Source organism: Hyaena hyaena, unplaced genomic scaffold, assembly GCF_003009895.1.
Source record: "Hyaena hyaena isolate Hyena2069 unplaced genomic scaffold, ASM300989v1 scaffold_1767, whole genome shotgun sequence".
In the NCBI taxonomy this organism is placed as follows: domain Eukaryota; kingdom Metazoa; phylum Chordata; class Mammalia; order Carnivora; family Hyaenidae; genus Hyaena; species Hyaena hyaena.
In genome coordinates this window covers 1-27,752 of record NW_024082402.1, presented here as the reverse complement: position 1 = coordinate 27,752, position 27,752 = coordinate 1, and the positions used below count along the sequence as shown (strand labels likewise).

Sequence of the window (27,752 nt, the reverse complement as noted above, 5' to 3'; positions counted from 1 at the left end):
GCAACAGTCAGCTGAGCAACATAACAGGAGGGAAACTGTTTATTAAATACCCTAAATACAATTCATCCCATAAGACTATGGGTTCTCACGCCAGTCCTGCTTTCTTCTCTGATGTGCATTAGCAGGTCACGGATGCATTTTCTGTACCAAGATTTCCTCATTTGAAAATAAGGAGGCCAGACTAGAAATTCCTAGTATTCTTTGTGGCTTTAAGATGCTGCGGCTCTATGGTCCTCCTGTTTCAATTTGTTTGCATGGCGAGGACACCCAGGGAAGGATCTAGTACATGTCTAAGCCCACAGGGGTCAGGGGCAGGCTCTCTGCCAGGACTGGATATCCAGGAAGGGGTAAGATGGAGTCTGGAGCTGCAAGGATGGGCAGAGCAGGAGGCAGAGCTGGATTCTAGAAGTCTGGATGCAGAGCCATGTGGCTGGTTCTGGGCTCACATCAGCCCCCGGAGAGGGGCAGCTGCAGTGGGAGCTCCGCCCCCAGACGAGCCCTGAACCTGCCCATGTTGCCGAGCTTTGTTCAGAACACGGCTCCAGCATAAAGATCCATTTAATGAGAACAAATGAACAGGGCTCAGCAGGCCTGTGAGGGATTAGGTTGTCGGCAAATCAGAAACTTAATAAAGGTTCAAAACGCAGCGTTGGTACATTCATTCTTCAGCTGCTTGGGCTGTGACACATGGTGTCACTGGTGACACTGCCCAGGGTGAAGGCTGATGACATTTTTAAAGGCTGTGAGACATTTTGTGGGCCGATAAGATTCAAAACTCATCTATCCCCACAAGGTTGATTTAGGGGCTAAGTGCCTGGAAAATTTCACTTTTAAAGATTTGCTGCTTTTGGCAAAATGAATAAGAACCAGGGCTCTGAAACCATGGAGCACATATTCCAGCCCAGGAAACGCTGGAGCCGTGAGATGGACATGTAAATGCTTCCCGTAATGAGGATTTGGGCTAAATGAAATGTGCATATTAGGAAAAGCAGACAGAGCAAAATGTTAGTTCATCTTGGAAAATGACTGAATTTTAGATATGTGAGGTTTTTGTTTATTAACAACTGAGTGTGTTTTACTTTACAGTTTGGCTTTCTTTTCAAGGAAAAAAAAACCTTTAAGAAAATTCCAGGAAAGATTTATTCGTCTTGTGCCAATTTTGTTAATGTATATCCCAATTTCTTCTGGTTTTTAAGCTCTTTTGGATGGAGAATAGAATACCACTTATGTGGCTATATTGAGGATGGAAGAAAAGGATGTGGGTATAGCTTGGAGACGAAGTTAACATTAAGAAGGAGGATTTTAAAATAAGGATTGTAAAAGAAGAGAAGAACAGATAGAAGTTGTTGAATCTTCTTCAGATCTAGAAATTTCACAGAGCTCCCTGGCTGGGCTATTTCATTAGTAGGTTTGTATGGAGGGTCCAAAGAGAGCAAACAACTCTGAGTGGTTTATCTCCACATACAAGACAAAGGCTTCTGCAGTCTAGACCTACTGGCAAGTAGAATCCTTGTGTTATTTTATATATCATACCATTTAAATAATGTACAAATTATCTTACCATGCATACTCAAAGACGATAAAGCTATTTCCAGTGTTCTAGGCCTAAAAGTCTGTGGTTCAGAGTAACATCTGGGGCACCTGGGTGGGTCAGTATGCTGAGTCTGACTCTTGGTTTCAGCTCAGGTCATGATTTCATGGCTCATGAATGGAGCCCCGCATTGGGCTCTGCATTGATGTCATGGAGACTGCTTGGGATTTTCTCTCTCCCTCCCCCTCTGTCTCTTCCCTGCTCACTCACGCTCTCTCTCAAAATAAAAAAATAAACTAAAAAAAAGAAAGAAAGGAATGACATCTAAAGTTACAAACCCAATGACTGATGGTCATGCCCATTTACAGGCAACATACCTTTCCAGGGCTCATCAATTGCTTGCACCCCACCTCAGGATGGTCATCCAAGGGGAACCCTGATACCTTCAGTCTTTCTCACTTTGCCGTCTTATCTACCTGTAGCATGTTCATGCAAATGTACTGCTAGATTCTCATTTAGCCTTGACTGAGCACTTGTTTTAGGTAAAAAATGCCTCTAAGAGCTTTGCTGTATGATTTCATTTGAACTTCAATTCCCCCAGGATATGTGTGTCCCTGACACCTTTGCTCACCCTTTAGAGCCACTTTCCAGTCTGCTCTGTGCCCTGGGAGGGCGATCTATATGGATACCTGAACGAGGGGTGAACTCTGACATCTGACAGGGGTTGGCCAATGGCAGATGGTAAAGGAACAGGGGAGTCAGGGATGGGATATGTGTTGGCCTGGCTGCTCTCATTCAGCACTCAGGTTGGCTACACCCATTGACTGAAGGCCACTGCTCCCTCTCAGGGAGCAAACTCTACCAGGCACTCCTCTTTGGATTCCTTCTCCACCTCCCTTTACTACCTTGGTCTAGGGGTGTTTATATCTCAGTCATTAAGAATCCCAGGGTCACAGTCCTTTGTAAAATTCTTATTTTAAAGGCAAAGAAACTAATATGCAGCAGTCAGGACTAGAGGCCTATCCATCCAATACCAGCTTTGTGTTCTTAAATATTTTGCTTTTTCACTCAAGGGAAGAAAATTAAGAATTGAACCTTATGCTTCAGTCTTGACTTTGAATTCTCTCTGGAGGTCATTTAGTTTGCCTACTACCCCACCCCTTCTTCTGCAAGTAGAACCTGGTGATTGGAGCCTATCTTTCCAACCCTATTTCCTACATTCTGGGTGTTGTGTACTAAGGTGCTCAGAATTGGTTCCCCAGTGGGCACTATTTATTTCCCATGTACTTTTCCTGGGCTACCTTCCTCCTTCACTTGCCTCTGGTACACCCTTGAAGGCCACTGGGGCTGTTACTAGGAAGACCCAGCTCCTTTCTGCCAGGTGGGGTAGGTGCTCTGCTCTGTGCCCCAGTGACAGTAGGCTACACTCCCCAGTGACACTTCCCACACTGCAGGCTGCCCTGACCTGTCCTTAAGGCAGGATCATGTCTTAGGTCTCACTCTTGTCTTTGGATTCCTGGTGGCTAGCCCCGGTCTACTCATAGCAGATGCTGAGTAAATGCTTGGATGAAGAAACATGCTCTCGAACAAGAGGCTTCATCGTGCTTATTGAGCCCCCTGGGTGGGCTCTAAAACAGAGAAAAGGATCTAAGATGTAGGACAGCTCCCTACACCTCCGGTTCAGAGAGCCCTCAGAGATCCCACCTTCCCTGACTCCTGTCTCCTGTACCTTCCCCCAGGGGAGGCAGTATGCTCTGCATCATTGACAGACATTCCAGAAGATCTCAATGTGCAAGGCCCGGTGTTGGGAGCAACCTGGACCATCTCTGTAGAGAGAATGCAATGTGGTTTGGTTGACCTGAAATGCCCCAGTTGGGCGTGGACACAGCTCATAAGGGAGAAGATTTTCTATGAAGAAAGGGGCTTTTAACATAAACAAATGTGGAAATCGGCAATGGCCAACCATGGCTGATTCGGCAGTGCACAATTTTTCTTGGAAACCTGAAATAGCTTAAGAGCTCCTGCTGAGAGGCCCTCTGGGTTTAATGGGGCAGTCATGCTACATATATGGTCCTTTGATTGTCTACCCTTGGCCATGTATCTGTGTCCCTCTGCAAATGGGTGCCTACTTAAAAGGATTCCCACGAAACAATCAGTTGTTACCTCTGTACCCTTTTATGTAATTTTATTTCCATAATTCACCTCAACATATCGGGGGAAAACGGTATGGAGGTTCCTCAAAACATTAAAGATAGGACAACTATATTATTTAGCAATATCTCCCCTGGATATATTCCCAAAGGAAATGAAATCAGTACCTTGAAGAGAGATATATGTTCCTAAGTTCACTGCAGTGTTAATCACAAGAGTCAAGACATGGAAACGGCCCCAGTGTCCACTGACATATAATGGGTAAATTGCGGCACATATATAAAATGGTATATTTTCAGCCTTAAAGAGAAGGTGATCCTGTCATTTGCAACAATATGAATGGAAGTGGAGGACATGACGCTGAGTGAAATAAGCCAGGCACAGAAGGAAAAACAAACTGCACAACCCCACATACACCTGGAATCTAAAAACGTCAAATACACAGAAGCAGGTGGTGGTGACCAGGGCTTGGGGGAGGGGTGGTGGTGAGGGAAATGGGGAGATGGTGGTCAAAGGTCAAAGTCACAGATCTGTAGGGCAAATAAGTTAGAGATTAAGGTACAATGTGAAAACGATAGTTACTACTGTAGTGAATACTAGACATTGGTTAAGAGAGTAGATCTCAGGTACTCTCATCACAAGAAAGCATAGTAACATGTCAGAATATATGTTAATTAGCTTGACTAGCAATTGTTCCACTATGTATATTAAATCATCATGTTATATACCCTAAGTATATACAATTTTTATTTTAAAATGACATGTAGACAATGTTTAACATTAGGCAGTGCCTTTGAAAAAGGTCACTTTTTGAAGTTTAAAAGAAAACTTAACATGAGATCTACCCTCTTTTAAAAAACTTAACATGAGATCTACCTTAACAAGTTTTAAGCGTAGAGTCAAGTACTGTTTATGACAAGCACAATGTCACCAGATCTCTAGAGCTTACTCGCTTTACATCTGTTGCTTCCCCATTTCTCCCTCCTTCCAGCCTGTCAGTCACCATTTCAGTCTTTGATTCTATGAATTGGACTATTTTAGACACTTCATATGAGTAGAATCACAGAGTATTTGTCTTCCTGTGATGACCTAATTTCACTTCCTGTAACGTCCTAAAGGTTTATCTGTGTTGTTGCATACTGTAGAGTTTCCATCTTTCAAAAGGCTGAATAATATTAATATTCTATTGTATGTATATTCTACATTTTCTTAAAAAAATTTTTAATGTTTATTTAGTTTTGAGAAAGACAGAGTGCAAGTCTGGGAGCGGCAGAGACAGAGAGAAGGAGACACAGAATCCAAAGCAGACTTCAGGCTCTGAGCTGTCAGCACAGAGCCTGACATGGGGTTTGAACTCACAAACTGTGAGATCGTGACCTGGACTGAAGTTGGATGCTTCACCGACTGAGCCATCCAGGCACCCCTACATTTCCTTTATCCAGTCATCTATCAATGGACATTTACACTTGGCTCCTGTGAATGATACTGTAGTGAACATGGGGGAGCTAAGAACTCTTTGAGATCCTAATTTCAATTCTTTTCGATATATAACCAGAAGTGGGATTGCTGGATCATACAGTAAGTTCTATTTCTAATTTTCTGAGGAACCTCCATTCTGTTTTCCATGGTGGCTACACCATTTTGCATTCCCGCCAATAGTGCATGAGGGTTCCCTTTTCTCCACATTCCCACCAACACGTTCTCTCTTTTTTTTTTTCCTCCAGAGAAGACACAGACATGGCTAACAGGTACATGAAAAAAAAATACTCACCATTACTAATTATCAGGGAAATGCAAACTGAAACCACAAGGAGATATCACCTCACACCTGTCAGGGTGGCTCTCTATGATCAGGCAATGACTTCCACAAAGTACTTCCACATGGACATTATCCTACGTCACCATCAATTTTTATCAGCCAGCATACACATACTCACTTAGTCCCTTACATATACCTAGCACTCATGCATTCATCAAGTACTGATTTTGCACCTACTGCATACCAGGTCCTGGGTTTGATACTAGAGTTATGATGGTACAGAACACCATGGACATTGCCCCCATGGAGATATGATGATACATAAGAACACGGACGTCTCCCCAAACACTTTTGGCAAGGTAGAAGCAGCAGATGCCTACACTGTATCTCAGAAGGTGAGCAGGAGCTTTACAGGAGAAACAGGGCCTACTGGCAGGTGCAGCTAATCAGGAATAAAGACATTGGGGCAGAAAAGAGCAGCATGTTTGAAAGCCTCAGAGCAGTCTGCTGTCGCTACGGTGTGAAATGGAAGCCAACGAGTAGTGGGAGATGAAGCTGGCAAAACGCATGGTGGCCAGACCCCATGCCGCTGGGCTCCGCACTAAGGCAGGTAGGCTAGAGGAAGTCCCCCAAAAGGCCCAGCCACAGGAGCCACTACGGCAAGTGGCTTTGCAGCTGGAGTGGGGTGGATGGAGTTAAGGCAACAGGACAAGCTGGCATTTAGGCAAAGGAAGAACAAGAGGGCGCAGGTGGTGGAGTTGGATCAGCAGGACAGGCAGATTCCAGAAGGAGTTGGGAGAGAGGATCAGGGGGTCTGGAGTCTGGGAGCGTGGCTCGTGCAGGCCAGTATGATGCCCAGCCCTGGAGCAGGACTCCTGGAGCTGTTGTGTGGACCGTGACCGTGGCAAAGAGTGCCGGGGGGGGGAGCAGGCCCGGGAGGCAGCCGGACACCAGTGCAATCACCCCAGGTCTCGCCTCGGTTTGGACTGAAGACTAGAGGCTAGTAAGTGCGGGGCTGACGGTGGACAGGGAGAGAGGAGCAGAGATGCTGGGAGGGAAGGACCAGCCCAGTAGGTGGGCTTCCCTAAGAAGCCCCTTCTGGGGGCGTCTGGGTGGCTTAGTCGGTTAAGCGTCCGACTTTCGCTTAGGTCGTGATCTCGCGGTTCGTGGGTTTGAGCCCTGCGTCGGGCTCTGTGCTGACTGCCAGCTCAGAGCCTGGAGCTTATTTCAGAGTCTGTGTCTCCCTCTCTCTCTCTGACCCTCCCCTGCTCATGCTGTCTCTCTCTCTCCTAGAAATAAAAAAAAAAAAAAAAAAAAAGAAGCCCCTTCTGGTCCCCACTGAGGAGAGCGGATGAAAAACCACCCATCAGGGAGTCCTCTGACTGTCCCTAGATGCTGACTGGAGATGGTGAGTCCCACTCTCAGGGCTTTTACATACTATTTGGGGGATGGGGTGGGAGGGAACAAACACTCAACACTAAGCTTCCAAATAAACAGGAAATTTAAAAAAGAAACAGGATGCATAAAAATAGACAAGAAAGGTAATGGGAAGGGTTGAGAGTATTCCTTTTCATACACTGCTCCCTGTGCCTGGAATGCTCTTCTTCCCATGTGCACTGTTGTGGCTCCTCCTTGCTCCCAGAGCTCCACGTGCATTATTCTGTGATACCTTTTCTGACCCCCACCCCCCGCCAAGCAGCACCCTTCCTCGGAGCTCCCCAGCCTCTAAGACACCCATTGTGGCGCACATGTGGGTTGATATTTGTGACCCACTGTCTCTTCTGTTAGACTCTGAGCTTCCTGAGGGAGGCGACAGTGCCTCATTCATCTTTGTGATCCCAGTACCCTGCCCAGTATGTGCTCAGCAAAAATCTGCTGGATGAATGAGCCCATATACTGTGTCCCGATATTTCAGGGACTACCACTCCCATGCACTCAACCCCTCTCTGGACACTTACCATACTTCCTACTCTACTTCAATCCCATCTCTTTCTTGAGTCCTCTCAAAGAATTTAAAAAGGATCTCTTCGTAGTTATTACACGTATCTCGCCATCTTGATTGTGAGTTCTTAGAGGAGAGAGATTATGTCATATATTGCACTTCTTTTGTATCTTTCATTGGGATTCAGTAATAATAAATATTTGTTGACTGATTATTCTTTGATAAATGGGAGATATTTACATGACAGATGCTTCTGCATGTTTGTGCGTACAGTGGCATACTCTTCAGTTGACTTCTGAAGTAGCGTTGATCACCCTGAAATGGATGTTTACCCTGGAGAAAATAATTCAACTAAGCTTTCTCAGGTGTCACAACTTTTCCGTTATTTTTGCAGTGAAACCTCCTCATGCCCAGTAGCATCTTCAAAGCAGACTGGAATTAGCACAACTAATCAACAATCATTTAGCTCCCGTTGATCCCGTGCCCTGAAGTTTTCCTCCATGTATCAGTCTCCCGGGTCTGTTTCTTCCAACCAGGAAATGCCCACGAGAGGACATAACCCACAGACTATACCCCTTGTTTATTCCTAGCCTGAAACCTCAAACCAGCAGCTGAAATGGATGCCTAGAGAAGGCCTTTGCATAGTAGGGGGATTGGCACAGACACAGAATTTTATTTTGGGGTCCAGCAATCATCGCCTGGCCCAGCACCTCACTTAGGAGCCTGGGAAAGTGGGCCTCAGAGAGAGAGGCGGTCTCAACCACAGCAGGTGGCAGGCTTGGGCACCCATCTGCCTAGGGCTCTGGTTTAGAGAAACAAGCCACTTCTACAGAGATTTATGGGGCACCAATGTTTGAGCCAAATGCTGATCATGTCATGTTAAAGAAGACCAGCCTTGGGGCGCCTGGGTGGCTTAGTCGGTTAAGCGTCCAACTTTCGCTTTGGTCATGATCTCGTGGTTTGTGGGTTTGAGCCCCGTTTCTGGCTCTGTGCTGACTGCCAGCTCTGAGCCTGGAGCCTATTTCAGAGTCTGTATCTCCCTCTCTCTCTGACCCTCCCCTGCTCACGCTCTCTCTCTCTCTCTCTCCTAGAAATAAATTAAAAAAAAAAAAAAAAAAAAAAAGAAGAAGACCAGCCTTGTTTGTGTTCTTTGGAGTTCAGAGTCTGGCCATATGTGTATAAGAGAAGTAGGACACTGACTTTTCTATACAAGAGGGACTATGTGTAAAGTTAAAATCAATAGCCACCATGTGTTGAGTATTTACTGTGTATCAGACATTAGACTATGCAACTTACACATTATGTCTCATTTGTGAGACGTGCACTTAGGATGTAAGCATATCCATCTTCCATTTCCAGATGAGGAAATGCCTGCAAGATTAGGTAACTTTCTCACACCTAAGGGGCAGAACAGAATTTTAACTTTGCTCATCCAATTCCAGAGCCAAGTCGTCTTAACCTTTAATACGAGTCCTGAGCTGGATAGGTCATGACAAAGATGAGTAAATGCCACACATGTCCTCTTCCTAAAGCTGCCTCTGAAGTCAGGGTGCTGTGTTTTTGTACATGATGAAACAGAGCCAGAAACAAAGCTCTACGACCTGCCAGAGAAATATAGAACAGCTCCGAGTCCTTGCCCTCAGTAAATCAACACCTAACCATCTACCCAGCCTGTTTTCTGGAAAGACAGAGGGAGGGGAATGGCTGGGACCATTATGCCTGTCTGTGGGAGACAGGGATTGGAGAAAAATGAATCTGAGTCTTTATTGAACCAAATTCCAATATGATCACGTCCAGTAGCCTCATTGAGCACTTAGCTCCCACGTGGAGCCTAGAAAGGAAGTAGAGTTTGGAAATCCTTCTGTCAAGACATCATGGAGCCCTGCAGCACTGGGCAGGAGTTCAGGCATTCCTCACTAAGCCAGGGCACTTGGGAAATCAAATAACATACATAAGTGAATTTTCTAGGCACTTGAAATATGCTTAAGTGCCAAAATTTATTTTCAATACTTTATGCAAAAAGCATTTGGGTGCAACAGTCCACATTGACAATAGTCACCAGAATAGTCACCAGAAAATGGCAACCCAGAATTTGCCATTTAGTCCAACTGGATAAAAGGGCTCTGAAGGAGAATAGAAGGTTTGGTGGTGTCCTCTGTGGGCTCACTGTCACTTACGTTGTTTTCAGAGAGGTTTCATGGTCTGGTTTCCTCAACGTGTGATTTAGAGAAACAAAGACGCAGATTCTGGGGGCACCTGGGTGGCTCAGTTGGTTAAGCGTCCAACTTCGGCTCAGGTCATGATCTCGCAGTTTGTGGGTTCCAGCCCCGTGTCTGGCTCTGTGCTGACAAGCTCAGAGCCTGGAGCCTGCTTTGGATTCCGTGTCTCCCTCTTTCTCCATCCCTTCCATTCTCATACTCTGTCTGTCTGTCTGTCTGTCTCTTTCTCTCTCTCTCAAAAATAAAAAATAAAAATAAAAGACACAGATTCCAATCTCAGCTCCAACAAGTACTGGTTGAGTGACCTTGGGGAAATGACATTATCCACTCTGAGGCTTAGTTTCTTCTGTGAAATGAGAATAATAACGCCCACCTTAGAGAGAGATATAACATATATAACACATAGTGTATAATAATATGTATTACATCCAGACACATGCATAGATGGATAGACAGATGGGTACAGACATACAGGTAACAGGTGTCCCACCAGAAAGTGCTGTCACACAGTGATTACTAAGTGTGGGCTCCCTTTCCTTTACCCCTCTTGTCTTTTCCATCCCACTAATGCTCAGACTAATCCCTTTGAGGCTCCTTCAGAAAAGGAGGAAGAGCAATGATCAAATTCTGGTCATAACTTCGTGCCCCGTGTCGTGAAGATGAGGGTGGAGGGTTATCAGAGATCAGGGTTTCACTCTGCTCTTCGTATCCCACGATTTCGAAGCATTTAGCCCGGGAGCCCTCAATTCCAGGAAGAGCTCAAGATTTCCAGAGAACATTTACGCAAAGGCATATTTGTGAAGAGTATTTTGACGGAGTGAGACCAGGGCACCATGGAAACGGTCCAAACAACAAACCCCCGTGTATATTACTGCAAACTAGGTAAGCCACAGAAGGTCAACCCAGGCCCACAGAGTCTGGAAAACATTCACAAAACCAATCAAATCTGGGTGTCCTCATGTCCTCCACCGGAAACCAAGGTCCGTCTGAGATGCAATAGCGCTGGTAAGCCCCCATTTGCCTTTCTGCCTTGGCTGCTGGTGGGTATTTATGAATGTCTGGGTCCTGTGCTAAGGAATCTGAGTTTTATTCTCCTTACTCTGGGTAATATAACTTTCATAAAATAAAGCAAAGCTTTTTAAGCTGATAAACCTCTCGTACTTAGCGGCAAGGCCCACTCAGCGAACAAAACAGGTTTCAGCATATTATGCAGGTTTATAAAAGAATGACCAATGAGACCTGAATCATTGCAAAGATGTAATCCAATTATTTCGGTGGCCATATGTTTGATTGTGCACACTCCAGAACTTTCTCCTCACAAACTTGGAAGACATCAGGCTGGAGTGACCAGGAATGGTTTCACGTATTAAAACCACGTGCCAGGCTGACTTCAGCAAAGCACTGTTGATGAAAATGTAACGGACAAGTGTCCCATGTCATCCCCGGAGATTTGAATAAGGCCTTGAAAGCTGAGAATGTATAAGCAGATCAGGGAAAGATCTAGGGGAGAAAGGAAACACATTTCTTGGACAGTTTATACACAAGCGGAGCTGAGTATTGGGAGCCGGGAAGTGGGGGAGAAGGAGACTCAGCACTTTCCCAACCCTGAGAAGTGTGTAGCCTACTTCATTTGGAATAAAGTGTTTTTAAAGGAGCGGACCAGACAATGCAGCATCCACAGCTGTTGGGTCATGATCCACCGTCCTGCTTCCAAGTGTATCACTTTTTGATTCGTGCGTTAGCCAGATGGACAGCACCTTGAGGATGTGTGGGGGACGAGCACAGAGGCACTGGGCCCTCTCTGGCAGTGAAACACAGCCAAAGGAAGCCCAGGCAAAGCCAGTTTGCACTCTGCTCACGCTAACCGTGGAAGATGAGCAGGGAGAGCTTCACACAGCCAGGAGGGTTGTGTTCGTTAAAACCTAGCGAAAGTTCCAGCAGCTAAAATTAGTTCTCACGAGTAATGGATATCATCCCAAAGCTCTGCGGGGTGCAGACATCCAGTCTGGAGGTGATTAACACCAGCGCTAACTGATGATTCTCAACCCGGGCGGATTTCCAATTCGACTTCTGCATCTTGACTTTTTTTTTTTTTTTTTTTGGTTGCAGGGCTCTCGATTCCTCCCTCCTTCTCGGCTTGTTTCCTTCCTCGTCCCTCTCCCGTTCTGATCAGTACAATGCTGTGCAGACCAGCAGCCGCACCTGGGGAAGGGCTCGGTACCGCCGAGCCACCAGCTGTCCACTGGTCCCCTGGGCTCTTCCTACTTGTATAAAAAGCACTGCTGAGGATGCCTCCCTGGCAAGCCCCCGGAGCACAGCAAGGGGGTCAGAGGGCTGAACACAGTCCCTGGGCGCTGTCTCGCCAGCGCAGAGCGTGCTGTTTGGCGCAGAGTCACAGGCTTCAGTGTGTCCTTCTGCGTGTCCTCTTACTATCTCCACGAGCATTTCCTCACTTGCTCGTGTAAATCAGGGACTCTCCCCTTCTCGCCTCCATCACATGCACCTCCTGGTCACAAACCCTGCTCGGAGTAAGTGGCCCAAACTCATGACTTGCTACTACACCCCCCCATGCACCTTCTGCTGCTTTAAGCTAGCTGTGTGCCACCCCCTTCCTGCCTCTGGGCTGCTTGCTACTTTCCAGATGGTCAACATGCTGAAACATAATAAAGGCCTCTTCTGGTCTTCCGTTTGCTCAGTATGGTGATAGGTGAGTTAAAAATCCTGATTCAGGGGCGCCTGGGTGGCTCACTCAGTTAAGTGTCCAACGCTTGGTTTCGGTTCAGGTCATGATCTCATGGTTCATGAGTTTGAGCGCCACTTTGGGGTCTGTGCTGACAGTGCAGAGCCTGCTTGGAGATTCGTTCTCTCCCTCTCTCTCTGCCCCTTCCCCACTTCTATGCTCTCTCTCTCTCTCTCTCAAATAAATAAAACTTGAAAAAATCCTGATAATTCAAAGACTGTATTTTCTCCATCATCAAGTTTTAGACATCAGAAGGTCAAAGTTGGATCACATCTTTCAAGTTCTATTTGAAAAATTATGTTTCAGATTGAATGGTACATCTTCTCTCAAATATGGTCTGTCCCAAGCCAGTCACCATCACCTTGTGGAGACTTCCTCAAGGCCAGGGCACGGTTCCTGGCTCTGCCCTGGGAGCTCTTGTCTCTCATTTTGGTGACAGGCACCAAGACTGGATTTTAACTGATCTGTTTACTGTCTGTCCCCTTCAGCAGATGGTGAGCACCTCCAAGGCTGCGTTGGTAATGAATTCATCTCTGCAACCTCGTCATATTGCCTGACACATATTCGGCTCAATAATAAGTGAATAAATGTCAGTCCTCTGCCTTCCATTCTCCAGGAGAAATATCCTGAAGCGTTAAATGACAGTTTCCAGGAGAGGATACTGAGGCTGCTGATGTGAACAGAACAGAAGAGAGCGGAGGAAGTGAAATGTTTTTCCATCTGGCCTGAAGCCATGCCATTGAGTGTAAAGGTGATACAGGTGAGACATTCCCTCCCAGCTTCTCCCTGCAGGTGTCCTCTTTGCCCCAGGGCCTTTGCCAGACAAAGACATTAGTGGATTCCACCTTCCCTGAAGTGACTGGCAGGAAGTTGCTCCCCATCCCCCAACTAAAGTGCAAAATTTCTTTACCTCGATGGCACTGCTTGTAAAATTTTCTCCAACAGTTCTGTGCACACCACTCCACCCACTTTCTGAAACCAGACAATATTTGTTTGACTATTTCCTAACAGGTTAGAGGTGAACCAGTGGTCAACAGACAACTAATAAAGTCTTTCCCCAGAAGCAGCAGGGAGAGGGAGGGTCACAGGCCCACAAACAAAGCAGGAATATGGTGAAGCAGTATTTGCGTCTGAGACTAAATGTAACCAAACACACAGCATCCATTCAGTGTAGACTATAGAGGTGAGGTGAAGTAGCTTTCTGGAAATCCTTGGAAAGCAACATACTGAAATGCAGCCAGTGAAATAAAATCAGTAAACCTGTGAATTAGGACAACCAAAGCCTGCTGAAATACCAATGATAATGCCTGAATGATAGAGAGAGCAGAGGAGGCTGATCTTTAGGGCAGGAGGGAGGAGAAGGAGGCATAAGCCCTGGCCAGTCTATGGCCACTCTGACTAGACACCAGGGACAGCTGTGTCATAGAGGGACAGAAATACTCTCCAGTAGAGAAGAACCCTGGAGATGACTCTGGTCTTTGTGAAAACATTTAAGTCCGTCCAGCTTTAGGCTCTGATTCCTTGTTTGTGAAGGAAACTTCTGCTTTTAATCTGCTTTTTCATGAAGCATTTCCTCTTGTGGGGAGAACATGCTAGTTTGATGACATGCGTATCCCATTACCCCGTGGGGCACGGATCTCATGATTTGGTAAACTGACACTCCAGGTTTTTTGTTTTTTTAAAATCTCTTTTGAGTCTGGATAGTGTGAACCAATTCACTGGGATCGTCTGAGCAAGATGAATAAACAGATTAATTTAGTTCCTGAACTTCGAGAGCCAAAGTGCCGCCCATGGGCCCAGGGCAGCCTGAACAATGCAATGTGTCCCATCCCACAAAGTTTATGAATATAACAAGATGATTGCTGCCTGCTGGCAATGCCAGTTAATTATTCTTATTAGTGCTAACACTCTTCATACTGAGGGTGGTAATCACCATCATAATGCCCCATGCCTGGTTCTTTCCCTGAGGCTGAGTAATTACACTACATTCTCTCCTACTGGAGTTTGGGTTCTGGCTTTCTCTTTGGGACATGTGTATCCACAAAGCAGCAGCTGTTAGTAGTTTCAAATGATGGTGACTACCTTGACAAGGAACATTCTTTGTCTCCAAAAATGGACCTACCCTACACCTTAGGCACTCTAACTAAGCACAAGCCTTTACAAAGCCAATGAACGCTGGGTACCAGTTGGCTGATTGATATTTATGTGACCTCGTTTTAAAGACTGAACAATGTAGAAGGCCAGTCAAAAAGTAAGGAGATGACTGTATTTTGCCTGGAGTTTCTGCTAGGCAGGAGCACAGCAAAGGTGAAGTGCCCTCCCCACCCATGGCAGACCCACTCTAACCCTGCAGCCTTCCCAAAGGCCCTAATGCCCAAACTCTGTAAGGCCTCGCTTGTTCTTATACTGGCAAACATCCACTGTGTTTCTGCATAGCACGTAGCATGTCGTATCCCTGAGCATAACTTAGGCAAGCCATCATTAACTCATCTCCTTGAAATTTCGAGAAGAAAGGCAGCATACACGTGATGGCAAAATTCAGCCTTGTCAGTGAAATGTTGATTCTCGTCTCCAACGGGCACATTTATTTCTTGGAACTTGCGCTATCTTGGCTGGACCACACCTCCAGGCTGGACATCGACATGCCCACCAGGGTGTCCAGCACATTCTCCCCATTCGTCTCAGGAGCTGAGGCAATGCAGGCAGAGATGTTTTTTGTAAGTCCTGATCTCCAGAGGGAACTCTGATAGGATAAGGACCCATTAAATGTATTTTTAAAGATGAGTATCCCTCATAGGAAAAGATATTTCTGCTTCCAACATGATGGATGACACAGAAATGAGTGCAGAGATCAAAAGAGAAGGAATGCATCAAGCATCTGCACTGACAAAATACAGAATGTCTGCTTGACATGCGGAGGGGATATACCTGGTATGTCACAGCTGCTTTCGCTGTGATCTGATATCTCAGTGGGACAGGCTTAGCAAATGAAAATAATGCTCACTTCAAAAAAGTGCAGAGGCTAACCTTTTTTCCATTACAGGTGAAATGAAGAATGGGGGTTCAGCAAGGACCCTCATGGGAGAGCTGGCTTCCCTGGGGCGCTGCCTGTGGGTCACGGCCCCCTCAGCAGTCTTGCTCATTGGTCTCCAGATGGCGGATGAGTGCAGTGGGAAGGTCAAAGGTCACAACATGGGTAGGGGGCCTCTCCACCCACGGCAGACCCTCCAGCCAGTCAGTGGGAAGTAGCAGGAGTCTGAGATGGAGACTCATGAGTTCTAATTTCTAACCCTAGTTCAACCTGGAGCCAGCCTTGTGCCAGGAACCCCAACCAAGGCCATGGGCCTTTGACAGAGTATCTTCATCAGACTCAAATGTGCCCAGGCAACCTCGATCCTGTGCCTCCGTGCATCCCTCTTCCCTCTCTGAAATGCTAGTCTTATCCAGCCTCCTACACACACCTGGCATGGTACCTCCTCCTTCCTGAACATCCTTGTTCTCAACAGTGGCTTCAGCCCGGGAATTCCTACAGCTGCACATAAGAGCCCTCCCCTCCCCCCCCCCCGCCACATGTCATTTAATCTGCTGAAGAATCTTCTTGTCCCACCATATACACTGTTAATATTCTCATGGGAGGCCACATGCCTTTGTCACCTCGATGTCTTTAGCACCCAACACAGTGCCTGGAATAGAGAAAGTACTCAAGAAATGCTGGTTGTTGACACTAACAATGATAAATTTGTAGTTAGTGGTTCTCCAAGCATAACCATATTATGTAGAAAAACTGTATCTAGACTGTGGCCTATCACCCATAAGGATCTGAACATCTTGGAAGGTACAACAGAGAAGTCCAAAGTCTCCATTCATTCTCTGCTTGAGACTCTCAGAGCTCTGAAAGGCACCAAGGAAAACAGGATCCTACCTGCCATTTTGAAATCTGACCTGGCCATTAAATCAACTGAAGACGAAACCCTGGAGCAAAACTAGTGGTGACCAGGTGATCACCAAGTTTAAGCTTATCAATTTATACTTAAAATAGCCATGAAGAAATACAGTATTGCTTTACTTAATACTGTATTTTAACCCAGCCAAGTATTGTATGTATACTGTAATTATAAGGTTTTGGATATACTATGTTCAAACCATACCTAGATATATATGCCAAGTACCTCTCCTCCAGACTTCTGACCTCCACATGCACATACACTATGGCATGGATGTCTGTCTCAAAGTTTATCTCAAGTTTAACATGCCCCAAACGAAATTCTTGATCTCACTAATCCCCCTAAACTTGCTCCTTCACCAGCTCCCATTCTTTTTTCTTAGCCATCTACATGATTGTTTATGCCAAAAACTTGGGTTTACACCTGCAACTTCCCTCTCCTTTATCCCCCACATCCAAAATACACCTGCCACTCAACCCCCATCACTGCCTCCCTGGTTGAAGCAGTTCTCACTGCTCCCCTGACAGAGCCTCCCAACAGTCTCCACACTCCATTCCTGTCCTGTCTAACCCCCGTTCACAGAGCAGCTGGAATAACACTTGAGTGAAAATTAGATCAGTTCATATCTTTGGCCGAAATCCTTCTTTGGCTTCCCACTACATTTGTTAAACCTAAACTTTCTGCCAAGTCTCTCCTTCTCCAGGCTTTTGAATATAACTTTCTGATATCCTGTCTTAATACCATACTCTAACCATGCTGGCCTTTAAAAAAATTTTTTTTTAACATTTATTGATTGATTGATTGATTTTTTAAATGTCTTTTTATTTATTTCTAGGAGAGAGAGAGCGAGACAGCGTGAACAGGGGAGGGTCAGAGAGAGAGGGAGTCACAGACTGAAACAGGCTCTAGGCTCTGAGCTGGCAGTCAGCACAGAGCCTGACGCGGGGCCCGAACCCACGAACCGTGAGATCATGACCTAAGCGAAAGTCAGACGCTCAACCGACTAAGCCACCCAGGCGCCCCTTAACATTTATTTATTTTTGAGAGAGGGACACAGCATGAGCAGGGGAGGGGCAGAAAGAGAGAGGGAGACACAGAATCAGAAGCAGGCTTCAGACTTTGGGCTCTCAGCATAGTTGCTGATACGGGGCTCGATCCCATGAGCCTTGAGATCATGACATGAGTCGAAGTTGGACACTTAAACAACTGAGCCACCCAGGCACCCTCTTGCTGTCCTTCCTGATGTTTTTCTACCTATGGGCCATGGCAGACACATTCTTTACCTACTGCAAATCCATTTCCTGACTTCCTATTTCCCCAGCAGAACTGTGATCTTCCCCTTCTCCACGTGGTCACCCGCTTCACTTGGCCAACCAGTGATAATTCCACCTTCTCTGACAGGGACTCTTTTAGAAACGAGCATGGGAGGCATTTCTGGCCAATGAGACAAGAGGCAAAGTTGGCTGAGGGACTTCTGGGGAAGTTACTCTAGCTCTTACAGGCATGTGGGGATAAACATCACCTCTTCTTCCACCAGTCAATGCCGTGTCTGTCCACGATACCTGACGCTGCGGTGGCCATCTTGTCTGGTTGGGTAGGGCGCAAGGAAAAACTAATGTACTGAGGATGGCAAAGAGCAAAGATGGATACAATCTGGGATTGACATTCTGACCTAGGCAGTCTTGGGGCTTTCTTAGCTATGTGCTTGTTATTATGTGAAGTATGACTTTGTTTTAAATGTTTAAGGCAGGTTTTTCTGTTACTTGCAGCTGAAAGTGTCCTCTGTTCATGCTATTCACTCTGCCTGAAATAGTTTCCCCTCACTCTTTATCTGCTGAACAGCTATGCATTATTTAGGCTTTGTGTTGGGGCCCTTTCTCAGAGAAGTCCTCCTGAGCCATTTTCCCGTGGAAATGAGGTGACCTCTGTTCCACTTTACTAGGGCACCTCATGCTCTTCATTTAAAGCACTTGGCACATTTTAATGTGTTTTTTTTTTTTTTTCTGAGAGAGAGAGAGACAGCGTGAGCAGGGGAGGGTCAGAGAGAGAGGGAGACACAGGATCTGAAACAGGCTTTGCATATTTTAAAATTACATGTTCATTTATGAGGTTTTTTTTGAATGACTGTCTCTTCCAGAGACTGTGAGCCAGCTTCACAAACCCAGGGACTGTGTATGTTTTGTTTAGTGCTCATTCCTAGTATCTAGCATAGTGATAGGTACACGGTGCATACTCAGTAAGTATTTGCAGAAAGAAAGAAATAAACACAAGCTGGATGTCACAGGGAAAGAAACGTCCTCTCTTAACTCACTGACATGGCCACGTCTGCATGTGAAGGGCATATGGAATAGCAGAAAGAGTTGGACTGGAAGTCAGAGCTGGGCGTGGGTTCAAATGTCAATTTTGACATGAAGTTATAGTATTTAGTGTCCTTGAACTGAAGTTTCCTCTCCCCTCAGTAGGCTTAATATGAACCACATCTATGTTGTAGGGTTGCAGGGAGGGTGAAGGGAGATAAAACTAGTGAGAATATTTATATCCTTGCACTGTTATACAGATGTTTGATATCATCAATATTATAAAGTAATAACAATGTCCATCCTTATGTATGTCCATCAGTATGTCCATCCTGAAATGTCCTTGTTTTAAGATTCTGCTGTAATAATTTTATCAAGCACAACACAACCAAACCATTTACTATGGACTGAATAGCATTCCCCTCAAATGTATATGTTGAAGCCCTAACCCCCACTGTGATGGTATTCAGAAATAGGACCTTTGAGAGGTAATTAGGTTAGGGTGAGGTCAAAAGGATGGGGCCTCCATAATGGGATTAGTGCCTTTATGAGAAGACACATGAAACTTGAGAGAGCTTGAACACTCTCCTGTGCCTTGTGAGGACACAACAGGAAGGTGGTAACCTAGGCAGAAAGAAGGTCCTCACCAGGAACCGCATAAGCAGGCAGTGGGACTTCCCCAGTGGACTTGGGACTTCTGAACTGTGAGATGTGAATGTCTGCCAATTAAGTCACCCAGTCCATGGTGTTTTGTTATAGCAGCCAGAGCTGGCTAATACACCACTGCCCATCCCAGTAAAGCTGTAGGCACCTCTAGCTAGCTGAGCAGATATCCTACCCCAATGCCAAGACTTGAGGGAAAGCGAATCTATGGACAGTGTAGATCAGACTGGTGATTCAAGATTCAGAAGAGGTGTGAAGGCACAAACAAGCAGAAGCCCAGATGAAGGGACACTTTTTGCCTAACCCCAGATTTCTCCAGGTGACACCAGCTTTGATCCTCTACAGGAAGGACAGTGGCCCATCATTCATTTCTTTCGATCTTTCTTGTCAAGTTTGGTGAGGCAGGACCTCTGATAAGAATTTCAGTTGAGGGTTTAGGGAGCCAAAGTAAATAACACATGGCCTGTGTCTGATATCTACCTATGCAGGAAGCCCCCTAATGAGGTATGCAAAAGTGTATGGTGTGTGTGTGTGTGTGTGTGTCTGTGAATTCATTAGGGGAGCAGGTCCACAGCTTTCACCAGATTCTCAAAAGAGTCTGTAACTCCCTCAGGCACACACACTAAAAAGGATGAAACTACTATAGAAGATGGTTGATGCTTTAAAGGTGAAAGCACTATGTTAATGCAATATGTTAGTTTTATAGCTCAGATGAATCTGCCTTTTCCCTACTTCCAAAAGTGGGAGCCCTATGGGCCAAGGCTATCATAATGGACAAATCCTGTGATAATGGCAGGAAACTGCAGGAGGTGTCAACTGAATCCAAATTAAACTACAAAAGCTGCCCTGATGAATGTACCTGTAGAAAGATAACGCTTTCTGCTTGCTTTCCAGATAACGAGACAAAGCCAACACCACAGGGATGTTTCCAGCAGTCCCTGAGGAAGCCACATACTGTCAGACCTTCCTCTGATCACAATCCCCCATGGTCTTTCATTGTGTGTAGCAGGCTCTGTCTGCTAGAAAGCCTTCCCTTCCTTGGGAAGAAATTCATTTCCTATCAATTACAGACACCAGTTGGCCTAAACCCAGCCTAGCAGTGTGCTCCATAGTGTTTGAAAGTGTCACTGCCAAAAGAAATTGTAATTAAAAAACAACTTTACAGTGGACGTAAGCAAAACAAAGTAATAACAATAATAGTAACCCAAACTGATCATCGTGAAATAACTGCAACAACCCTATGCCAGTGATGGCCTTTCCTGGGTTGTGGAGATGAGGCACCTGAAAAGAAATGAGGTATCTAAAGGCTAAGGTTTCGTCTTCATCATGTTTTTCTCATTTTGATTTCTTTTGAAGATATCCTAATATTTTCATAGTCATTTGTATCCCCAGGAAAGCCAAGCTGGCACATGGAAAGATGCTCGGCATCATTAGCCATAAGACAAATGCACTGAGGCATTATTTGTAACAGCCAAGATGTGGAAGCAATCCAAGTGTCCAGTGATAAAGCAAATGTGATACACACACACACACACACACACAAATATTACTCAGCTATAAAAAAGGATGAGATCTTGTCACTTCCAACAACATGGATGGACCTAGAGGGTATTTTGCTAAATGAAATAAATCAGACCTAGAAAGACAAATATCATAGGAACTCACTCATATGTGAAATATAAAGAACAAATGAATAAATAAACAAACAAAAAACCAGAATCAGACCTGTAAACACAGAGAACAAACTGACGGTTTGCCAGAAGGGGGAGGGGTAAAATGGGTGAAGAGGGGTGGGAGATAGAGTGATGGAATGAATATGTCACAGGAATAAAAGGCACAGCATGGGGAATATAGCCAATGGTATTATAATAGTGTAATAGCATCATGTGGTGACAGAGGGTAGCTACACATGTGGTGAGCACAGCCCAACATACAGAGTTATCAAATCACTATGTTATATGCCTGAATCTAACATAACATTGTATGTAAACTGTACTCAAATAAAAACATTAGAAATACATTTTAAGAAAGAAAAATGTAAATCAAACCCACAATGAAAGTGCTTCATACCGGTTAGGGTGGCTGTTACGAAAACTGGAAAATAAGTGTTGGAAGGATGTGGAGAGACTGGAACGCTTGTGCGTTGCTGTTGGGAATGTAAAGTGAGGACGCTGCTTTGGAAAACAGTGTGGAGCTTCCTCAAAATGTTAAGCGTAGAACTACCATATGATCCAGGCATCCCACGTCTGGGTATACACCCAAAGGCAAACATCTGAATACCCATGTTCATAGCAACATTATGCACGACAGCCACAAGGTAGAAACCGCCTGGAGTCCACTGAGGGATGAATGGATAAACAAAATGTATCATATGCAGATAACGGTCTGTTGGTCAGCCTTAAAAAGAATGAAATTCTGGCACCTGCTCCCACATGGATGAACCTTGAGGACATTATAAACAGACAGCCAGTCATGAAAGGACAAATGCTGTGTGATTCTATTTACATGAGAAACCTAAAATGGCCGACTTAACAAAGACAGGAAGTAGAATGGAGTGAGTCTGGGACCACGGTGGGGGGGTGAGGAGGGACCATAGGGAGGCAGTGTTTAATTGGGACAGAGTTTCAGTTTGGGAAGATGGAAACGTTCTGGAGATGGGTGGTGATGATCGTCTGCGCAACAGCGTGAATGTATTTGACGCCACTGACCTGTGCATTTAAGAGGGGTTAAAACGGTAAATTCCGTGTTATGCATATTTTGCCACAATAAAAAAAAGAAAGTGCGAAAAGAAGCCGAGGTAGCAAGCAATACTTACAAGATATAGGCAATCACCCCAATGGACCAGCAGTCAACTGCTTTGCTGTACGGTTTCTGGGCCAGGACCTCAGGAGCTGTGAAATGACAAAGGAGAGATACAAACCTGACAACTCAAAAGCTTAAGACATAAAACATTTCTTAGATATTTCTTTTTTTTTTTTTTTTTGTTTACTCCTTGGGCTGAACTTTCTGTCTAAAAACTGAGTAGAGATAGAGGACCTATTTTAGGTGTTGGGTTTCTTAGCCAGAAAAAACATGAGAGCATTTCTGTGTGTGTGTGTGTAACTGGAGATTACCAATCAAATTCAATCCATCAATCAATCAACAAATAGGAACAGGTGGCTATGTCATGTCAGTGCTGTGCTAAGTACTGCAGCTCAGACGAGACTGAGTCAGAGAAAGGTATACTTCACTTGGAGCCTGGGGTATGACTCCGCCGGAAATTAACTCAGGGAAGCATCTCCGGCCCCAGAACAGGGCCTTCCTGGGGGGTGTGGGGCGTGAACATGAAGACTCTCCATAATGCCTTCATGGAGCTCACAATCCAGTGCAGCGAAGACCTGAAATCTGGTGCCTGGGGAGCCTGCCTTAGACCTGCTCTCAGCTCATTCTCTAAGGTTTTGGGTAGGTCATCCATCAACACTGATATTTTGTCCTCTCATCTGTCAAACAGCAAAAATGCTCCTTAATCCCAATTCCTCGCTTCTAACCTGAGAGTCCTCCGCGCCAGGGGTCTCATCTTATTCTGTCCCTGTTCTCACACTCTCTGTTCCTGGTCTTGTGCCTCCAGCCCTGTGCTGGGCACCCACCCAGCCGCTGGCAACCAGCTGCCATATATATTTGTACACAGAGTAAATACATGCTAGAAAAGATGGTGAATCTCCACAAGAAAAATCCCCTTGTCACCCAAGTATATATGATCAGCATGTCTTTCTAGAAAACTTAAGAGAGTAGACAAACTCAAAGAGCTGTAAGTGTCCCAGGCACTGGCTATATGCTGACTGCGTGTTCTGTGGGTTTGGGATGCATTAACGCACTTACCCCACCTGGTCTTGGTTGGGGAGAGCGCTCATAATGTTATCATTATCATGATGACTCCCAAGTTACAGGGGGGCGGAGAGGCCCAGTAACCTGCCCAAAGGGATCCGCTAGAAAGTGGCCTCTCCACCAACTTCCTCTCTAAGGGACTAACCTGAATTAAGTGCGTGCCGTGATCTGGGTCTCAGGCAGCACTCATAAATGTTTTCTACTCTATCCCTTTCAGCAACCCTCACAATGACCTTTCTCTGCACCTGAGAGGAGGAAAATGAACCTCAGCGAAGTTCTTTTACTGACGCCACACGGCAGATACAGGTCAGCTGGAACCTGAACCAGGTCAATCTCACCCTTGTCCAAGTTCCTCCCCCTGGAAAATGCTCACTGCCCAGGTGAGTGCTCCTCCAGTCTGTAAGGAAAGTCCCTTTGCAAAAAGACTAACAGAGGGGAACCCCTCTCTTCTATTCGTTAAGCTTTCCTAAGCAGGACTTGGGGTGCATAAAAACTATTGTTCAATGCTTCTGGTTACGACCATAAGAAATACGATCCACAGATAACCCCCAAATCTGCTTGTAGGTTTCGTCCCCAGTTCCTCCAAACTTCTGATTTGACTTTATTGTTTTCATTTTTACCAAGAGCAAAATACATAGGGTTGTATGTCCTTTATTTGCTACATTTAGCCTCGATACAGTAAGGGAAAGGAGAAAGAGAACTATAATGCCAGGAAACTCACAAATGGAAGAAGCGGCCCCTGGATAACTGAGCTGGCCGCATCCATACTTCCTGGCCCCCGTGACTGCTAGGAGCATTTTTCTCAGATGCGTCTAATATGGCAACTGGCCACAGGGAGCCGTTTACCACAGTAAATGTCTTGCTGATTTAGGAGGCATACTCTCTCTGAGCTCATGTTCTGTATGAGTGTCAGATGGTGGGAGATAGTGGGACCAGGGGACAGATGGTGGGAGGTGACTGCATTTGCAAGGAGCTTATTTCTAAGCCTCCAGGGCCATCCACGTGGGCTGATGGCAAGTTCAAAGGAGGCAGAGAAGGCTCACCAGTGATGCCCGACCCAGTGTCACCTCCCAGCAGAACAGACAGCAGAATATCCCGTGCCCAGAGCCAGGCTGGTGGGCAAGAGCCCTGGCCTCCAGGTCGCGGGGCCGCGCGGCTCTTAAGGGAGATGGCAAGCCAGCCTGGCCTAGCCACTCAGTGGCACCAGATGTCAAACAGCAGTGTAGGGGCAGCTAGAGCTCAGGGCAGGATCAGGGGCACAAGCTGTTGGGGCACACCAGGTGTGACATGGCGAAAGACATGCAGAAGGAGCCCTGAGAAGGTGAGAGGGGACTTCCAATAGCTGCTTCCACAGTTTATAAGCAAAGATTGAGCCGATGCCCTGAGCCATGATGTGCGGAGGGTAAGCATCACAGCACCTGCAAAGTACGCTTCACTCCTAGGAAGAGCTGATATTGTGTTATTTTGCATTCCCCACCCTCAGTGGGAGGGTGGGTGTGGGAGGAAGGACTCCTTAGGAGAACCCCTCCTCCCTCCCTCTCCTTCTTCTGCCTTCTTTCTCCCCCTCCTTCCCCTTCGTCTCTTCCTCCCCCTCCTTCCCTGTTAGAAAGAGGGAAATTCTGGCCACTATCCATTATTCAGAAAACAAAAGAATAAAGAACATGATGTCCCTCCAGAAATCCGTACGTCCAAGGGCACCTGCACATTCAGCAGCTCTGCCCTCAGCCTGGCACACAGACCTATGTTTTGGAGGACTGTGCGAGACACTGCATGCACTCGAAAAGCAAGTGGCTGATTTTGAGGCAGCCTGGAACTGGGATGTTACTTGAGATGTTTAGATTCTTGAAGCCACAGATGACATATATACAATTTTCAAAATCGGAGATTTTGTTTAAGTGGGAAAAGTTATAAGATCAAATATATGGTTAAAAAAAAAAAGAAAAGAAACAGTGTCTGGATCTTTCTCAGATGCTTCTATTCTCACAACTGACCAAAGGGAGTCACCAACAGATGCCAGGATCGGTTGCATGGGTGTTGGGGGAAAGTTCTAAATGATTAACAAGTGAATATCAAGGTAGCAATACTGGGGGTGGAGGTCTGTGTATTTGTGCCAAACATTTCTTGTTCTTCCTGGTGTTGTGTCTTACCCAGGTTCTATCAACAATAATGCAATGAACACTTTTTAACCAATTGTTGGCAGGTAAATCACTTGCCTTGAGGTGAGGTTCTGAACTACACTTAAAACACACAGAGAGTGAAGTCCTTGGATGTGTAATGTAACAATAAACAAGAGAAAGTAGGTTGATTTGGAAATGATATTCTCACCAACCTAAAATAAAGAATTATGCAATGGCAACATGTACTAATGTGTGTTGATTCCAAATGCTCTTTTGATTTGATTCGTGAAACCAAATGTTCTCAGGACATTGTTTGAACAAGCCTGCCTACATCCCTATAAATAGCTACTGTTAATCTCAAAGTGATTCTTGGAAAACACCAATTCTCAGGCAATATTCAAAACTCTCCTGACAATTTGATATGGTCATCCAGATCATGACGAACCCCTGGGATCCGCTGGGATGTTTTCTCTCCTGCTCTCCTCTGGGTGCTGCAGTGGGCTCCCCTTGTTTGGCCAACCTGTTGAGTTCTCCTCACCTCCTACCCTTTCCCTGATGCTTTCAGCCTGTAGCTCTGCAAGAGTCCACTCTTGCTCTGGTCTTGTGACAGGCCAGGTTTCACTTTGAGAACCAGCCACATCCCTTGTATTATGTTATTAATCTTATACCATAGGCAAGAATTTGGTTGTAACTTTTTTTTTTAATGTTTGTTTATTTTTGAGAGAGAGAAAGAGCAAGTGAGCACAAGTTGGGGAGGGGCAGAGAGAGGAAGACACAGAATTCGAACCAGGTTCCAGGCTCTGAGCTGTCAGCACAGAGCCTGATGTGGGACTCAAACTCACGAACTACGAGATCATGACCTGAGCCAAAGCTGGACATTTAACCGACTGAGCCACTCAGGCGCCCCTCGGCTGTAATTCTAAAAAGTCATAGCATCCAATGTACAAACTCTGACAACAAATGCGCACAGTCCCCACGCGGCCTTGGAGAGAGAGTGGGAAGGGTTCTCTGAGTCCCACCCACCACAAACCCATCTCTCTCCCAACACCAGACAGATGCTAAAGAACTTCCTAATGAAGGAGAAAAAATTTTCGCTCCTGACTGTACCCAGCACGATTCATGTGTAGTGGGAGGGTGACAATGACTCTCGCCACCCCCTACATTTCCTTACAGAGGGAGGCTCTGCACTGAAATAAGTTAGTTGGTGCCACTGACACTTGACAAAGAGAGCCGTCATTGAAGGGCACTGCGGCTCCTTGGTGATGCCATCTGCCCCCAAGCAGAGTGGGAAAGGGCTCAGTCTCCTGGCACAGTGGAGATAGAAGGACAAGACTCCAGGCCAGAGGACACAGATGTTCCTCTAGTGCCTCTCTAGGCAGAGTCCTGGGGGCTGTCAGTGGCAACAGACCCACGTGGCGGTGCTGAAAAGGACACACACAAGATAGGCAGTAACTGAGTGGGAGCAGACCTAGTTGGGTGCCACGTCTTGGGTTCCCAGGTTTAATGACCAAATGCCCATAACACGCCAGCCTCCAGGACCTTCTACCCTCCCTTCTGCATCTCCGCCCTCCTGTGTGAATCACACTGTTGAACAACCCCACGCTTCATGCCACTGGATGGCAGGGACATCTCTCTGGTCTGTATTTTCAGGGCTTAGACCATTCTGTTTGGTTAACAAAAGGTTATTCCTCACATGAAGCTGGGGGAGGAAACAGGCAGAATTAGCCCTAATCCTCTGTATGTGGCTGACTGTCATTCACACCACTCTCCTTTTAAAACCTTTTCTCAAAGGGATCTCAGAATGACTACTTTCAGGGCTAGTGGGCAGAAAAGACCTTCTGTTAAGTGATCTCTCAGAACCTCCTTCCCAGTCAGATCTTGGGGGTTAACAATTCTGTTTTCTTAGCTTTCCCTGATAGAAAGAGCATCCCATAGGATGGTTTGGTTACTCCAGCAAATGAAGTCAATCACGTGAACCACGCGGCCTCAGCAGGGCACCCCCAGGCTGCTGGAGATCTGTGTGGACAGACAGGGCCCCCCTTCTGAGCCCCACGCTCATCGCATCCTGTTCAGTGAAGCAGTTGGTTCAAAATTTAAAATAATTGAATTCACTGCTGTGAGACTCACTACCACCCCACTGTGGAAAATTCCACTTGGTGGGAAGAGTCCTACAAGCCAAGCTGTTTTATATTGGTTGAGAGCAAGGGTTCCTGGTAAAGGGAAGGACTCCAGAGATTTCAAAAAGGAAAAAAAAAATTCAGAAACCTTTCATCTTGTTTTTAAAACAATTCAATTGCCCATTTTCCTTCCTGAAAGAGGGAGAAGAAAAAGGCTTAACCAAGTCTAACCGGAAGCAGGAAGAGGGGCTGTCTGTTGAAGTAGGGGTGACACTCAATCCCCAGGCTCAAATAAAACAAAAAGAACTCATGAGAGACTCTTGAATGCTGACAAAGACTGAGGACTGATGGGTGTGGGGGGGAGGGGGGGATGGGCATGGAGGAGGACACTTGTGGGGATGAGCACTG

The 27,752-nt window shown here is 45.8% G+C and overlaps 1 protein-coding gene across 1 annotated transcript in view; it reads right to left on the bottom strand.

Moving 5' to 3' along the window:
• The window catches only part of CAMK1D (calcium/calmodulin dependent protein kinase ID), a gene marked incomplete at its 5' end in the record, with an annotated part of 41,377 nt that extends 19,240 nt beyond the window's left edge, over positions 1–22,137 (bottom strand). The window contains one exon of the mRNA XM_039224763.1: positions 22,062–22,137. Coding sequence (XP_039080694.1) covers positions 22,062–22,137 — 76 coding nt within the window. The remainder of the gene's footprint in view (positions 1–22,061) is intronic.
• Between the last annotated feature and the right edge of the window lie 5,615 nt (positions 22,138–27,752).